The sequence below is a fragment of the Medicago sativa genome, chromosome 3 (genome assembly GCF_051527215.1).
Source record: "Medicago sativa cultivar Bolivia chromosome 3, Bolivia_mono, whole genome shotgun sequence".
Taxonomy (NCBI): domain Eukaryota; kingdom Viridiplantae; phylum Streptophyta; class Magnoliopsida; order Fabales; family Fabaceae; genus Medicago; species Medicago sativa.
In genome coordinates, this window is record NC_140751.1 from 86,635,304 (window position 1) to 86,649,506 (window position 14,203).

Genomic DNA, 14,203 nt, shown 5'->3' on the forward strand with positions numbered 1-14,203 from the left:
TTTTCAATACGTTGGTTTTTATTGATTGATTTAACTTTATATGGATCTCATCAACTTTATATGAAATCCATATTATTATTATTTTTGAATTGGGTATCCTATGCGTGTTAGTGTAGAGAGTAATCTACCGAGTTGAATAGGACCGTAATGAATGAAAAACGCTCCTTCAAGATATTTAACATTGCTGCATTCTCAACGTTATATTCGAGCTTACGATCTCTGATTAAGCTGAAAGAGATTTTTTACCATCTCATCCAAGCACTCTTCAATTATATACGAGATCCATATAAATTTTAGTCAATAGAAAAAAAATATGTTGAATATTTTGAATTATAGAGTGTGTTGCTGGCATAATATATTATTACAATTGGATGGTTAATATATTTTTTATTCTAAAGAATCTAATGGCAGAACTCATACACCACACACACTAAATATTGATAAACAATGAATTGTGTACCAATATATTTTGTTTTACTCTCTAAAGAGTACTTTAGAAGAGTTACTTGTATTTATTTAATACCGTAAAATAAAGCTAATTGATCCTATATTCTGAAATGTAATTCCATAAATTTGTATGGTATGGTAATGACAACAAATGCACAAACTGTAAAACATATTTCATAGACTAAATTATAAAAGAAATGGTATCAAATTGGAAATCAAAGTAATGCACAGAAGGTCAGAACCGAAAGTGGAATATGTTTTAACTAATGTTTGTGGCTATTTATTTCTGCAGTCTCTGATTTCCCTTTCGTGGGATAATCTCAATGACTACATGTTACTATAAAATGCCAATGAATTTTATTATTTTGATTAGATCAAGTTTTATTCCAAGTAATAAGAAAGTCCAATGGTAGACTTTATCCTCAATTTCTTGCAATATATATAATGGTCTAATTGTCCATACTTTATTTATTAATACCTCATAAGTTACAATACACTCAAGTAGTGGCTCCGGTGAAGAAACTAGCTCGATTGTCTATATAATAATCATATCATGTCTCCTCTTACATGAACAAAACATTTTGAGGGGATAGACATAATATTATACTAGTATATAGTTTTATTATATTATATGATGATATGAATATGATTAGTAATTAGTTGTTAAGGTGTTTAACGACCCTTGCCAGGTTTCTTTGAATGCTTTGGGTTGGGTCCTGCTTCATCATAATCCAACACAAAAGCATGAGACAATAGCTTCCTCGAGTTCATCTTTACACCATCCTTCATTCAATACCAAAGTACTTGTTAGGTAAAAAAAATTAACATCTAATCATCAAATACTAAATTGAAATAATTCACAAAAAGATTACAATTTTTTTTTATAGGACAATTTTTAATTTATTTGTAAACATTATTGTGGGATTATATGGGAGATTAGTAAATCCAAGCAAATATTAGCATTTGCCTCAATGTGAATGTAGCTCCATCTGTATTCATCTTAATTTTTTATTTCTTTTTTATGTTCATCTTAAGTATTGTGGCATGCAATTAGCTTCATTAATGTTTACCATTTAAAACTATATGAAAAAAGATAGTAAGGTACCTTGTAAAGAAAGTTATTAGTAGGATGCATATTTTCTCTGAATCCTTCAGCCAATCCTAAAAGAGCAAAAAATAAATTATGTTACATGAGTTGAATTAATCTCTACAAAACATAAACCACTTATATCAAGTAAAGATTTATTTACCTGAAGACAAAGGAAAATGAATGAAAACCAAGAGGATGACTAAAAGGAAAGTTTTGACTTTGTGTTCCATGGCAAGTATATGCAATGAAGAGATATGTGTGTTATTGTTCCTCTCTTTATGAGAAGCTAAAATGAATATAAATGACTTGGCAGGAAAATGAATGTAGGGGCACCCCTTTTTAAACTTGGCTAATTGAGAGAGAGTGCCCTTGTCATGGTGCACCCCACCCAATAACAACATAGTGATGATGAAATGCAATAACTTGTCACAACACTTGGGTAAGTCAACTATACTATTCTATATATGGACTATATGATAATTGCATTAAGAAAAAGATAAACAATTCAATATTTTAATTTGCATGTGCACATTACTAACATTTCTCCTGCATGGCTTAAAATTAGATAGACATTACATCTTGTGTTTTCTGTCCACCTTTTAATAAGTCAACTTTTGTTTTCTACTTTCTAAGTAAGTTGCAACATTGCCAAATAGTTTATTTTATATTCTTATATGCTTGTCAATTTTTAATCCTAAATTAATAATATATATGGTTCATATTCTAATAAGGTCAATCTCAATTAGTTTCAATATGGAAAATCAACCGCATTCACATAGTGGTGAAAGCTGCTAAATCCTTCTCGTAGCTTTGAAAATTTTCCGTGGTACCAATCACCACTTAAAAATGAAATGATGCTTTTGATCCTCATATTTAGGCTTTCATCACTTTTTTTAGTCAATGGATGGAGACAGGCATGTAGAGTGGGCTGCAGAAGAAGAGAGTTGAATGTGGAATGCCCTTAGTGGGTGCACTAGCAATAAGGAGAGGGAAACATCATTACTATTTTAACCCTAAATTTAAACAGATAAATATTAACTTAATCATCCTTTTGGAGACCATAATGTATGTTGGCAATAATGGAGTCTAACTAATAGACTAATATAAACTGCTTTATTCCTGTTTCTGGTAATTAATGGTATTTTGGCAGTAGTGAACAAAAAAAGGCTAGTAGGCCTAAAATATTTTCGACAACCATATGTATTATGTACTACCATCCTGCAAGTAACTTTCCAACAAAAAGTTTCTTTGGTGTTGGATGGGATATTTCTTTTTTCATATGATAGATTTTTGCAGGGCCATGGTTTTTATTGAAAATCCCACACTAGATTAGACGAGGTATGATATAATTCACCCAACAAACAAGATGAGGTAGGTCCAACCTAAATTTTAAACTGGCATCACATCGTATTTAAATTTATTATTTGTTTGGTTTAGTGTTACATCCTCTATACTCACGTTTGCGGTGTAACTTTTGTAAAAACGAAATTGTAATCAACATGAAAGCTACAATTGTTAGCTTCGTTTCAACGTGTGATGGTGGTGGTGGGTGATCCCATAAACAAATACATGTTGAGTTATCGGCTATCGGGCCACTCAAGTCTCAAGTCACACTCCATATGTTTAGCCCAAAATATTAGAGATGTGTATTGAGAATTCATATTGAATGAAATATGACATGAAAATGTGTCTATATAATTGGTGGGCAGTATTCACCTTACATATCGTTTTTGTAATTGTGGAGTTAATTCCAACCAAAATAATTAGAGCTAAGCTTGTATATATACGTAATACGTGCATATATCTATCAATGCCCCCATGTGCCTTCTTCATAAGTCCTTATGCTTATCACTTAGGAAAAGGGGAGTCTTTGATTTGTGCGGCTTAGCATTGCTCATGCCAACAAATGGAATAAACTATTCATTGTTTCAATAGAAAAAACCAAAATAAATCAGATAAATAATGTTGCACATGCACTCAGGATTCCCTTTCTAAATTGGTAGTATACAATTATTTTTAGGAGGTTTGACTTCCAATTCCATCACAGAACAGTGAGCATCAAGTGTCGGCATATGCACGGTTCTTATTCTTCGTTGGAGTAAACAGAAACTGGTGCAGACTTCTCCTCTACTATATACATATGTGTGTGACACTGTTTTCTCAATGCTGGAACTGAAGAGCCTAGTATAGATGAATGCATTAAGTCACTAAATGGGATACGAAAAGTGGAGTTGCTATTCATTTTGGAAGCTTACTGTGATTTCCTTTCTATATCATATAGTAGTCAAAGACTACAAATTCTAATAAAGTAATTTCACATGGAAGATGAACTGAAAGTTATATTATAAGAGAAAATTAAAAGAGAGATAAAAATAAGAATGGAGAATCTCATTCACATCCAAATCACTGCTTTATTTGGTGTTATATACATTGGTGGCAGCAGCGGCGAAGCTAGCAGAAATATTACGCGGGGGCCACGTTTAAAGAAAAATAAAATATTTTTAAAATCAAAATATTAAATTTAAAGATAAAATATAATTGTAGTCCAGAAAAGAAGAGTGTTAAAATCACCCAAGTCACATGACATTGGCATTCCAATGTCACCCAAGTGCTACCCGTTCTAGAGACTAAAATCAAATTTAATCTTAATCTTAACCAATATGTTAAAAAAAAATCACTATAATTTTTACTTACATGAAATGTGATAAAACAATAACAAAGAAAATAAAAATTGACAACAACTATTTAGAAAAGCTGGACACAATATTTCAAAAAGCCAATTTTATTCCTAAAAAAAAAGCCAATTTTATTCATAATTGATTTATATACTAAATAGTAATAATGTCTTTTTCAATGTAAACAAATAAGTTATTTGCAAGAAACTCATTATTTGTTGTTGCGACCGAAAGCGATAAATTAATACAAATAAATCTATCAATCATGTAGTAATTTTTTTACTTTATTATTCATGCTAATTTAACAAATAAATTTATTTGGAGTAGCTAAATATTTTTTACTTGGGGTAGCTAGATATAAAATCATACCAACTCATTCAAGAAAAATAATTTTTTTGGGGTAGCCTTGGCTACCACATGGTGCTGAAGGGCTACGCCCCTGGGTGGCAGTCAGATCAAAAAAGGTCACAAGCACTTTCGCTGAACTAATTTGAAAGTAAGAGAGTTACCCACCCACATTTGATCCTTTTGTTCTCCATTCCATTAAAACTCAAATTATATAGAACATGGAAAAAACCTAACTCATCATTTTCTTCTTTGAACTATTGCTGCCACTTTAGAATAAAGTAAGACATTACCTTACATTACATATCAAGGTGGCTTTTCAGGGGTCTCATGGGACAAAAATCCAACTATTCATATTATAAGCACTTGACAGATTAACTGTTGAACTTTTAGGGGTTTAGAATCTAAAGCATGGCATGGAAAAGCAGGTATAAAGTTTTGATTGCGATCTGTGTTTTGGTTTTGAATGCGCATTTTTTACAGAAAGAATAAGAAAATTATTAAAAATGAATTCTGGAAAACGATAAGTTTTTTTTACGGATTTACTATATTCATATTTTATTGTCAATATTTTCATGAAGAGTTTCAAACCAATTGACAGCAACTATCAAGTGATTTTATTTGCATGATTGCATCCTAACAAACCAATTCTCTCACTAGACATACTTTTTTTTTTTATATAAACAAGTTTTTTTGAATCCCTCGTTCTAAGTTTGTACACATGCTTCAGGAGCTACTCCATTAGCTAGACACCATTGCATTTCTGCAAGGTGTCATCTAGTCAAAGTGTCTTAAAATTCCTCCCTGTTTTCTCCTACTGAATTCGACCATACATATATCGGAAAATCTTCGTACTATTCATCAGTTGCCCACCATACAACATTTCAGGAAATAGGTGACGAATTTTAGTAACCCACCATACAACATCTCAGGAAATAAGTGATGATTTTTAATTTCATTGTGAATATCAAGTTTTGTTACAGTTGGAAATAAGTGAATGAATTTGATCATCAGGAGTGTTCATTAAATGGGATTGATCTATGCTCACTAAATAATAATTCAAATCAAAATAATTGTATTGGAATAGTATGCATAGTGAACTTTTTTTTGGTAACAAAAGGAAAATAAAAAAATGCAGTGAAACTTTATGCATATCTCTAATTTGCTTCCTGCGCCACAAACTTTATAAGATATATGCAATTATGCATAAATGCTAACTAATTTTGATTTTGTAACATTCCAGTTTATAATATTCAAATATATGCAAATAAATAGCTAAATTCAAGAATGCAGGAAACATGAAAGTATAAAATATAAAAAATAAAAAATTGAACGTATAAAAATGAAAACTGCCTATGAAGTAATTAAACAAAATTATACAATTTCATCTTATCTCAGTATAAAAAAAATTATATCACCAAACCATAAGAAGGTATAAAGGACACACAACAAAATGCCCGGGCAAACCAAAATTCACAATTTTTTATATAGACACAAGGGAAAGATATCAAGTACAGGCCAAATCCAGACTGCCTGCCAACAAGAGAAACAGCAGTCCACCACAATTCAGTTGGTTCTTTTGATATCATCACGACCATCTTTTGTACCAATCCACGGAGTAGCCAATACATGATTTTACATACGCAATTCAAAACAAAGAAATAAAGGTTTGATGATTTCATGAATGCAAAATGATTTTGACCTAAGAAACCGACTAACATCAAAATGGGAATGCATAATGCGCGGTAGGAAGTAACCTTTCCTATCCTGGGTCAACAATCACAAATGACTCCAACGATAGAAAAGCAGTTATGTGAAGAAAAAGTAATATGGATGGTAGCCTAAGGATACACGGTGAGGTGATGAAAAAAATGACTCAAGAAGATGCAGGGTTATAGTCAGAAAAAGGAAGAGAATATCTAAAAATAAAGCACTTGGGTGGAGTGGATGAAAACCAGTTCAACCCTGGGAGTTCATCTATTCCAAATAACCCATGACCAGATCAGGAAAAAAAAAAATCAATTTTAGCATAGAATGGGATTATCTTGACTTTCAAACTCAACATCCAAGCCATAGAGTAGAGTAGTTTCTCAGTCACGGACCAGCTACCTCCTCTCAGCGGCTCAGCCATTCAACTTACACTCATGAAGAGCTAAACCCACATTTGTAATCTCGTCGCTAACTTCTTCCTCTTGAAAGTACTGGACTTAATGGTGCTCATGCAAAAGTCAGTGATGCATTCTTGAACGTACTGGACTTAATGGTGCTCATGCAAAGGTCAGTGATGCATTGGAGATGATGCAAGAGTTAGTGACAACTGGAAGACCTTCAAACAGATACTTTCAGTTGTCTGACCATGGAGACAATTTGACACATGCAATCCCACGACCCACCTCGACACACCCAAATGCATGCAAGTAGTTTATGACAAAGGATATGCTTACTGAGATGAACCTCAAACAGATATAGCACGATTGATGGCCAACTTGGCCCATTCGGCAGATTCTTTAATCATATGATCATCTGAGGTCAGACATTCATTCAAAAATTGTGTGCTTGACAAAGACTGTTGAATTAAGGAACCAGCATTGCTTCCAAGTGTATCAGCTAGATCTCCAACGACACCAATGGCTGTTTTCATAACAATGTCATCCCTGCAGTAAGAAAAGTCAATGAAGTCACTAAAACAATGAATATATTATTGCTATGAAAATTAAATTGGAAAATGAACTATTTTGCTTTCTCACATGTCTTTTTCCATGTATATGCTATCCAAGAACTGGAGAATGTGGGGAGCATAAGGAATCAAGATCTGGGATTTTGATGAATTCTTAAACCCTTGGAAGATCCCAGAATATGCCTCTAATATCCCATTTCTCAAAGAGTTAATGTACTCTGTCATTTCCAAGTCAAAGCCTGATGTGTGGGCGTACATCTCTGCAGCAATTTGTAGTGTCTTCATTGCATACATTAAGTACTTCTCAAAGTTGTCTCCTATAGCTAGTGCTATATCACCAATGCATGAAAACAAGGGGGGCTTCACAGAACGGTGCAAGTTATCACTCGACAAATTTTTGAGAAGCTGTGTCATAATCCCATCACAGTAAGGGAATATTTTATCCTCCAATGCCCTGCATATGTCGCCGACTACACCAACAGTTACGGCACAAACTTGGTACTCCTCAAAATTCTGAAGGTCAATCTCAAGAAACTTGTAAAATTCAGGCAGGTATTTAGCAAAATCAGGGCCTATCGCATAGGCAAGGGCTCCAATAGCTAGCATGGCCTCCTCATGGGCAGTGGCATTTCTACAAGCAAAGACCCGGATGAATAGTCCCATTATCTGATCAGCATACTGCAAGAGAACATATTTGGTAGGTTCTGAAGACCCTAGCTTCTGAATAATGACTGTCAAGCACCCACAAAGAAGGCCTATAAGTTCACTCTGTTTTTCTCTTTCATCAGATGAAAGATTTTGTGCTTCAAGACATTTGTGCAGCTCCATCATGATGACAGAAACTAGTTGCAACACCAAAGGAGCTGTTTCATCTGTTGAACATCTTACTACTTCATTCAATGTTTCATATGCTGAAGTTCTTAACCGTGACTCCGTAGCATCCTCTCTGTGGGTGACAGTGAGAAGGGCTTGAACAATTTCCTGAAAAAAGGGAGTTATAGGGGATGTTATTCCCACATCCTCATAACCCTGGGCGAGAAAATACAGGGCTCCACAGCCTTTCTCAGCAACATTAGGGACATCCTTCATGCTCTGAAGGAGAACTGTAATAATTTGTTGGGCATTTCCCTCATTAATAATAGGTGTGCCAACAATTGAACTGTGAAGAAATTCAAACATCCGCCCCAAAGTCCAAGCAGTGGTGTCTTTAACATGGTTGCTTGGATCCTTCACTAGAGCACTGAGCATAAATGGTAGGGCGTGATTAACAAGAGGTACTAATTTGTCTGGAGAAGGCCCCTCCAAGATAGAGCCAAATGCATACGTCGCTGCTTCCCTCTGTCTCCAATCTGGTTTGGTAATATTCTCCTCAATGAAAGGCATTACAAGTGGCACAATATCATCTCCAGTAGTACGAGCAACTAAACCAAGGCATGTACCACCTGCCATTGCAATATTCCATGCACCTTCATCCAGATCTTGATCCTCTTCTTGTTTGAGTAATGTTTCCAACAGCAGAGGGACGAGTGCAGGAAGGGCTTGCTTAATGAAATAAAAACAAGGTATATCAGAGTCCCCAGTGGTATCACCCACATATTCTTCCAAGATATCAGTCTCTTCATCACAAATTGTACTCCAGAATTCAATGGCTTGGAGAGCAACAGGCTCCTCATCACTCCTAACAGCCTTTGCTGTGATGTTATATATGTCCTGGATGTAAGGAGCCAACTTCACATAATACATGGCCGCAATGGAGACCAAACATTCAAAAGCTGCCAGACGTATTTTCAATTCAGGAGACATAGTTGTCTCACAAACAACTCTCATGATGTACTCACGCTCCATATCATTGCTAAAATTAGCCTGCGCAAATTCGAGAGCATTATACAATGCCCTGGCAGCAGCAAGTCTGACATCATTGTTCTTTTCAGATGAGTTCATACCTTGAACTACAGCAGTAAGAATTTTATTTACTTGGTCTTGATCAACAACCTCATGGGGGACTTCCTCACACAAATACCCCAGAGTCTCCAAAGTTGCTTGCTTGACATGAGCAGGAACTTGGTGAATATTTGATAATAGTGATCCTATCAGTTCAGGCCACTGTTTCTGAGGAAGCTCAATTCCAGCAATTTTAGCAACAACTTGAGTTGCTGTAGACCGAGCGTCAAGTACAAGAGAGGAGAGTGTTTGAAGCAAACATGCCTTAACCTGGGCCTTCGCTGCAGTGTCTAATGACAACCATCTCTGAACCAATTCCCGCTTTCTGTTTTCATCCTTGGCATCCAATGCATTTTTAAGTATCAAACCTGCCAACTTTCGGCTATCAACTGGTTTATCTTCACTTGCTAACTCCCCAGAAAGAGAGACCAAGAAACCAGGAAGGTTTTGCTCCTGAAATTGCCGAAGACTTTCTTCAGCATGCTTACGTACAGTTCCGTCAATGGATTGAGCATTCAAAAGTGCCTGAGTAACTTCCATCGCTATGCTATACCTGATGGCACAGAATAATTGGCTTTTAATATTCCACTTTAAAGTAAAAAAAAAATTAAAAATTAAGAAAAACAAAAGGCAAAACAGGATAAGGAGTCTATAATATTGAAGAGGCCATTATTTTACAGTTAATAAATAAATTATTTAGATCCAGAGACTAACCAATTGGAGAGAAACAAAGCAATATATAAAGATGGCCACACTATAACAACAATATACTCCGTCGGAGAATTTTATAAGAATTTAATTTATATACGCCGTCAGTGTAATGAAATTTTACACTGTCAATAAATCATACCCGTCGAATCATTAAAAACATTTCATTTTATCCAAAATACTTCTAAAGACGCATATATGGATGATTGTGATAAGCCGACAGTGTAAAAACTTTTTACACTAACAGTATATGAAAATTAAACTCATTATAAATCAAGCAGAAAAATAAAACAAAAATATAGTCATATGACAGTGTGGTACGAAACAAACCAGGAAAAAAGACAAACGACAAATATTATATAAAAGTTAAAATTGAATTTCTCAAAGTACAACATACAAAATATGTTATTTAATGGCATCTAGTTAATACGTGACAAAGATTAATCAGTTTTTCCATATTGAGAACACCTATTAACATCAAATATGTTTCATCTAGCATATCACACCAACAGACTTGATGAAAGCCAATATGATATTAACCTTGAAGCTATAAAGCACGGACACAAATGCGGACACCATGGACACTGGACACGACACTGACACACGTACGTTGAACCGGTAAAAATTTGAAAAAATGAATTAATTACATGTAATCACATGTGTAGGTATCGTGTCTGTGTAGTATCGGTGCTACATAGCCTCGAAGGCTCCAAAACTTAGTCCTACTACGTTACCCTACCGATCCCGAAATTTTAGGATTTAATAAAACCAAATCCAAAATTCACTTCATCTAATCATTGCAAGATTCCACCTATTTATTCACACCCGCCGATATCTCTGTCTACCACAGAAAATAAATAACTATTCCTGATAAATTAAAACTGTCCAAATACTTGTATGAATGGAACCATTCCATGTAATTTCATAAATACTATACTTATTATTTTTCATATTCGCACAAATTCAATATCAAAGGGAATGAATAGATTCAGATAAACCGATGATAGATCGAATACTAGTAAAGACGAAAATCAATTCCAATCGATCATAAACTAACCGTATCGAATCAAAGCAATCTAATATCAAAACCTAAATCGCATAAACAAAAATTCATGATAAAAATAACACCAGAAAAGTAAAATCGGAAGGGAAATAACGAAAAAGGAAGAACGTAGATCGGATTAGCGATGAAGATACCTGAAATCGGAGAAGAGATCTGAAAGAGTAGCGAGGGAAGGAGTGAATGAATGAGAGAGAAGAAGAGCGAAGGAAGGAAGGAAGGAACAGCGGTTACAATCGCAAGTAGAGATGCCAGGTCATACTCGTTTTGTTTCAGAGTAACATTTAAAAATAAAAATAAAATAAAAACATTTCTAAAAGATAATATTTTCTTTAACATAGCAAACTTTCAGAAAAAATTATGAATATGAGTTGATGATGTGAATTTGATTATGAATCACATGAAAATTACCTAAGAAATTTATTTAAGTTTTTTCCTTTTTATTGCGCTAATGAATAATGAATATTATTTAATCTAGCGTTGATGACTCAAAAGCACTTAAATGAGATGACACAAGTCTCTTATATTTTAATCAAGGTCTGGGTTGGGATCGAATTCAGTCTTGGGCGTTGGATCAACGTTAATGAGAGTTTGTCGCCCATTTGAATTCACAAGGCTCGAGAGATTAATCTTTGTAGTTGCATGCGCAGAGAATACCTTGTTTACACAAAAATAATCTAGCATAGACGTCTGTTTGTTTTTTTTATTGCGCCAATGAGTATTAATTACGAACATTAGTTTTTATGAAATTTTAATTTTAATTATAAATATACGTATAAATATTTTGCACTTTCATTTCCTAACAAATTATACTTATTTTTTTCAATAGCACCAACAATATAGCAACTATGGTATAAATTATTATCTTTTTCAATGACACTGGAAATTATATATTCTTATAGACAACATTGTTTTTTTTTTAAAAAACTAAAATGGAATTTATTAAGATAACAATGAATCTTAACCTGCACAAGGAGTGCTAGGTTAGGAGTCTTATAGACAACATTGTTAATAGTATACTTAGAAGTGAAAAAAGTGAAAAAATCATCCCAAAACCAATTATTTGGGTATGTTTGTTTCAAGTTATATTTGTACAAGGTCTTGCAAAAATTGAAATATTTGGTGAATTTTAAGTAGAAAAAAATTACTTTTTAAAATTTCAATACATCGAATACACCATTTTCAAAACAAAATTTCTTCTTTAAACATTTAACAAGTACTCCCTCCGGTCCTAAATATAAGCAAATTTAACTTTTTAGGTTCATTCAATTAATGATGTATGTGGTCCATATTATGAACCACATACATCATTAATTGAATGAACCTAAAAAGTCAAATTTGCTTATATTTAAGACCGGAGGGAATAGTACCCTAACTTCCTAAGAACATTTGTTATCATTTCTCCGGATATAAACAGAAAGTCAAAATGAATTTGGTTTAAATTTACCACGTCAAACTTTTAAAAAAGTGTCAACTTCCCAAGGACTCTATGTTGGTTCGTCAAATTCCACTCTGCCTTACTTTGGTACCGGCACAGAAGGAGGGAGATAAATTCAAAAGGTTAAACTTAAATTTAATGACACACTTAGACCATTTACAATGGTCACCAACACTAAACACCCTTCAACACCCACTTTTTCAATTCCCAACACTCCACATCATCTTCTCTCTCTTAATTCAACATTCATTCAACTTTAACCTCTCCAATGATTTTTTTCATTCAACACTCTACCCCACCACCTTTTATTTCTTATTCTTATTTAATTTTATATTTTTGTTTTTATAATTACATAAAATTACAATTATCGATTATAATTAAATTAAAATAAAGAAAAACTTAACAATTTTTTTTGAAAAACAAAATTTATTGGGATTCATTTCACTGAAAAGAAGATTAAAATTTCACTTAGTTTGCTAATAGAAAGATAATAATAAGAAGAAGATAGTGAAAAACTTGATTTTTTTTTCCTGTGTCCAAATCAAATGAACCAAGTCTCTATTTATAGAGAAAGAAAAATCATGAATTTTGGTATTTTTTTATTTTTTTTAAATTATTTTAAAACTAAATAATTGAGGTTTTATTATTAAAATTATTAAAAATCGGGCAACCAATAAGTTAGCAACAAGTGTCCCCCATTATTTCCAGAATTCCTCTTCTCTCTCCCAGCTCTGCTTTTCACGCGTGATGTTGGCGTATGTGCAACATCCCCATTTTCTGTCCAATAAAATTGCGACGCGTGACATTTCGACAGCATTCAATTGTGTTGAACGCGTTAAACACTTCTCTCATCCACGTCAGTTTCACCTGCACATTAAACACTCCATTGCATGGCTTTTCCTTGTTGAAAGTGAGATTAAACAGACCATTGTAAATGGTCTTACGGGACTTTGACATTCAGTTTTTTTATTAGATCAGACTTATCGCTTATAAAATTTAGTTGAGCTTAGCCTATAATCACAAGATTGGGTTTGAATTAAAAACAATAATAAGTATAAATAATGTTTTTTTAAAAGGAGTATAAATAATAATATTATAGAAGCACACTTTAATGGGAAAAAACACAAAAGAATGGATATGGCATTTCATTTTTTTTTAAATAATCCCAGCCAAAATAAGGTTTTCTAATAATCAGTTTTTTAGAGTATAAAGAATTAAAAGAATAAGAATATCTCTGAAAGTGTTGATATAAAAATTATTCCGTAAACATAAAGAGTTATTGTGAAATAAAGTTGGAACAATGTTTTATGAATAATATTTATCAAATAAAGTGAAACTATTAAATTATTTAAATTTAATTTAATAAATTTTAAATATGAATGTTTTTCATTACCAGATTAATTAATTAATTGATAAACTTTAGGGTGTGCAATGTGTGCTGTGTACAGCGCGTAAAGGCGGTGTCTTTTGCCTGGGTGACGGGGGCCAGCATTTGAATTCAATGAATGAAGCAATAAATAAATGATACTGTGCATTATTGTGATTTGTTTGTGCCTTTATGTTTATGGTGTCCTTCGTTCATAATAATTGAAGTACAACTTGCCAATTTGAACATTCTGCATTACAAGCGAGGAAATCAATCACAGCCTCACAGGTACAGATAGTACATGAAGTGGTGACAACATTAATACAAACAAAAGTTAGCGGAAGAGATTTTTTTGACAAAAAGTTCGAAGAAGATGAATGAACAGTATAGTTGATTTGTTAGATGTATAATTGAAACTCTAAGTAGTCGGTTTCTTAGTTGCTTAAGCTACAAGTT

General features: G+C 33.3%; 2 protein-coding genes across 2 annotated transcripts; both read right to left on the reverse strand.

The window, feature by feature from the left end:
• Positions 1 to 889: 889 nt before the first annotated feature.
• Positions 890 to 1,857, reverse strand: LOC146941367 (uncharacterized). The gene is made up of 3 exons (XM_085755134.1): positions 1,698 to 1,857; positions 1,553 to 1,608; positions 890 to 1,230 (listed from the first exon to the last, which is right to left on the reverse strand). The coding sequence occupies exons 1-3, from the start codon at positions 1,765 to 1,767 to the stop codon at positions 1,120 to 1,122; spliced, it is 237 nt and encodes a 78-aa protein (XP_085611260.1). The 5' UTR covers positions 1,768 to 1,857; the 3' UTR covers positions 890 to 1,119.
• A 4,035-nt stretch (positions 1,858 to 5,892) lies between these two features.
• Positions 5,893 to 11,183, reverse strand: LOC146941368 (importin subunit beta-1-like). The gene is made up of 3 exons (XM_085755128.1): positions 11,081 to 11,183; positions 7,305 to 9,728; positions 5,893 to 7,211 (listed from the first exon to the last, which is right to left on the reverse strand). Exons 2-3 carry the CDS (start codon positions 9,713 to 9,715, stop codon positions 7,013 to 7,015), a joined length of 2,610 nt encoding a protein of 869 aa, XP_085611254.1. The 5' UTR covers positions 9,716 to 9,728; positions 11,081 to 11,183; the 3' UTR covers positions 5,893 to 7,012.
• Between the last annotated feature and the right edge of the window lie 3,020 nt (positions 11,184 to 14,203).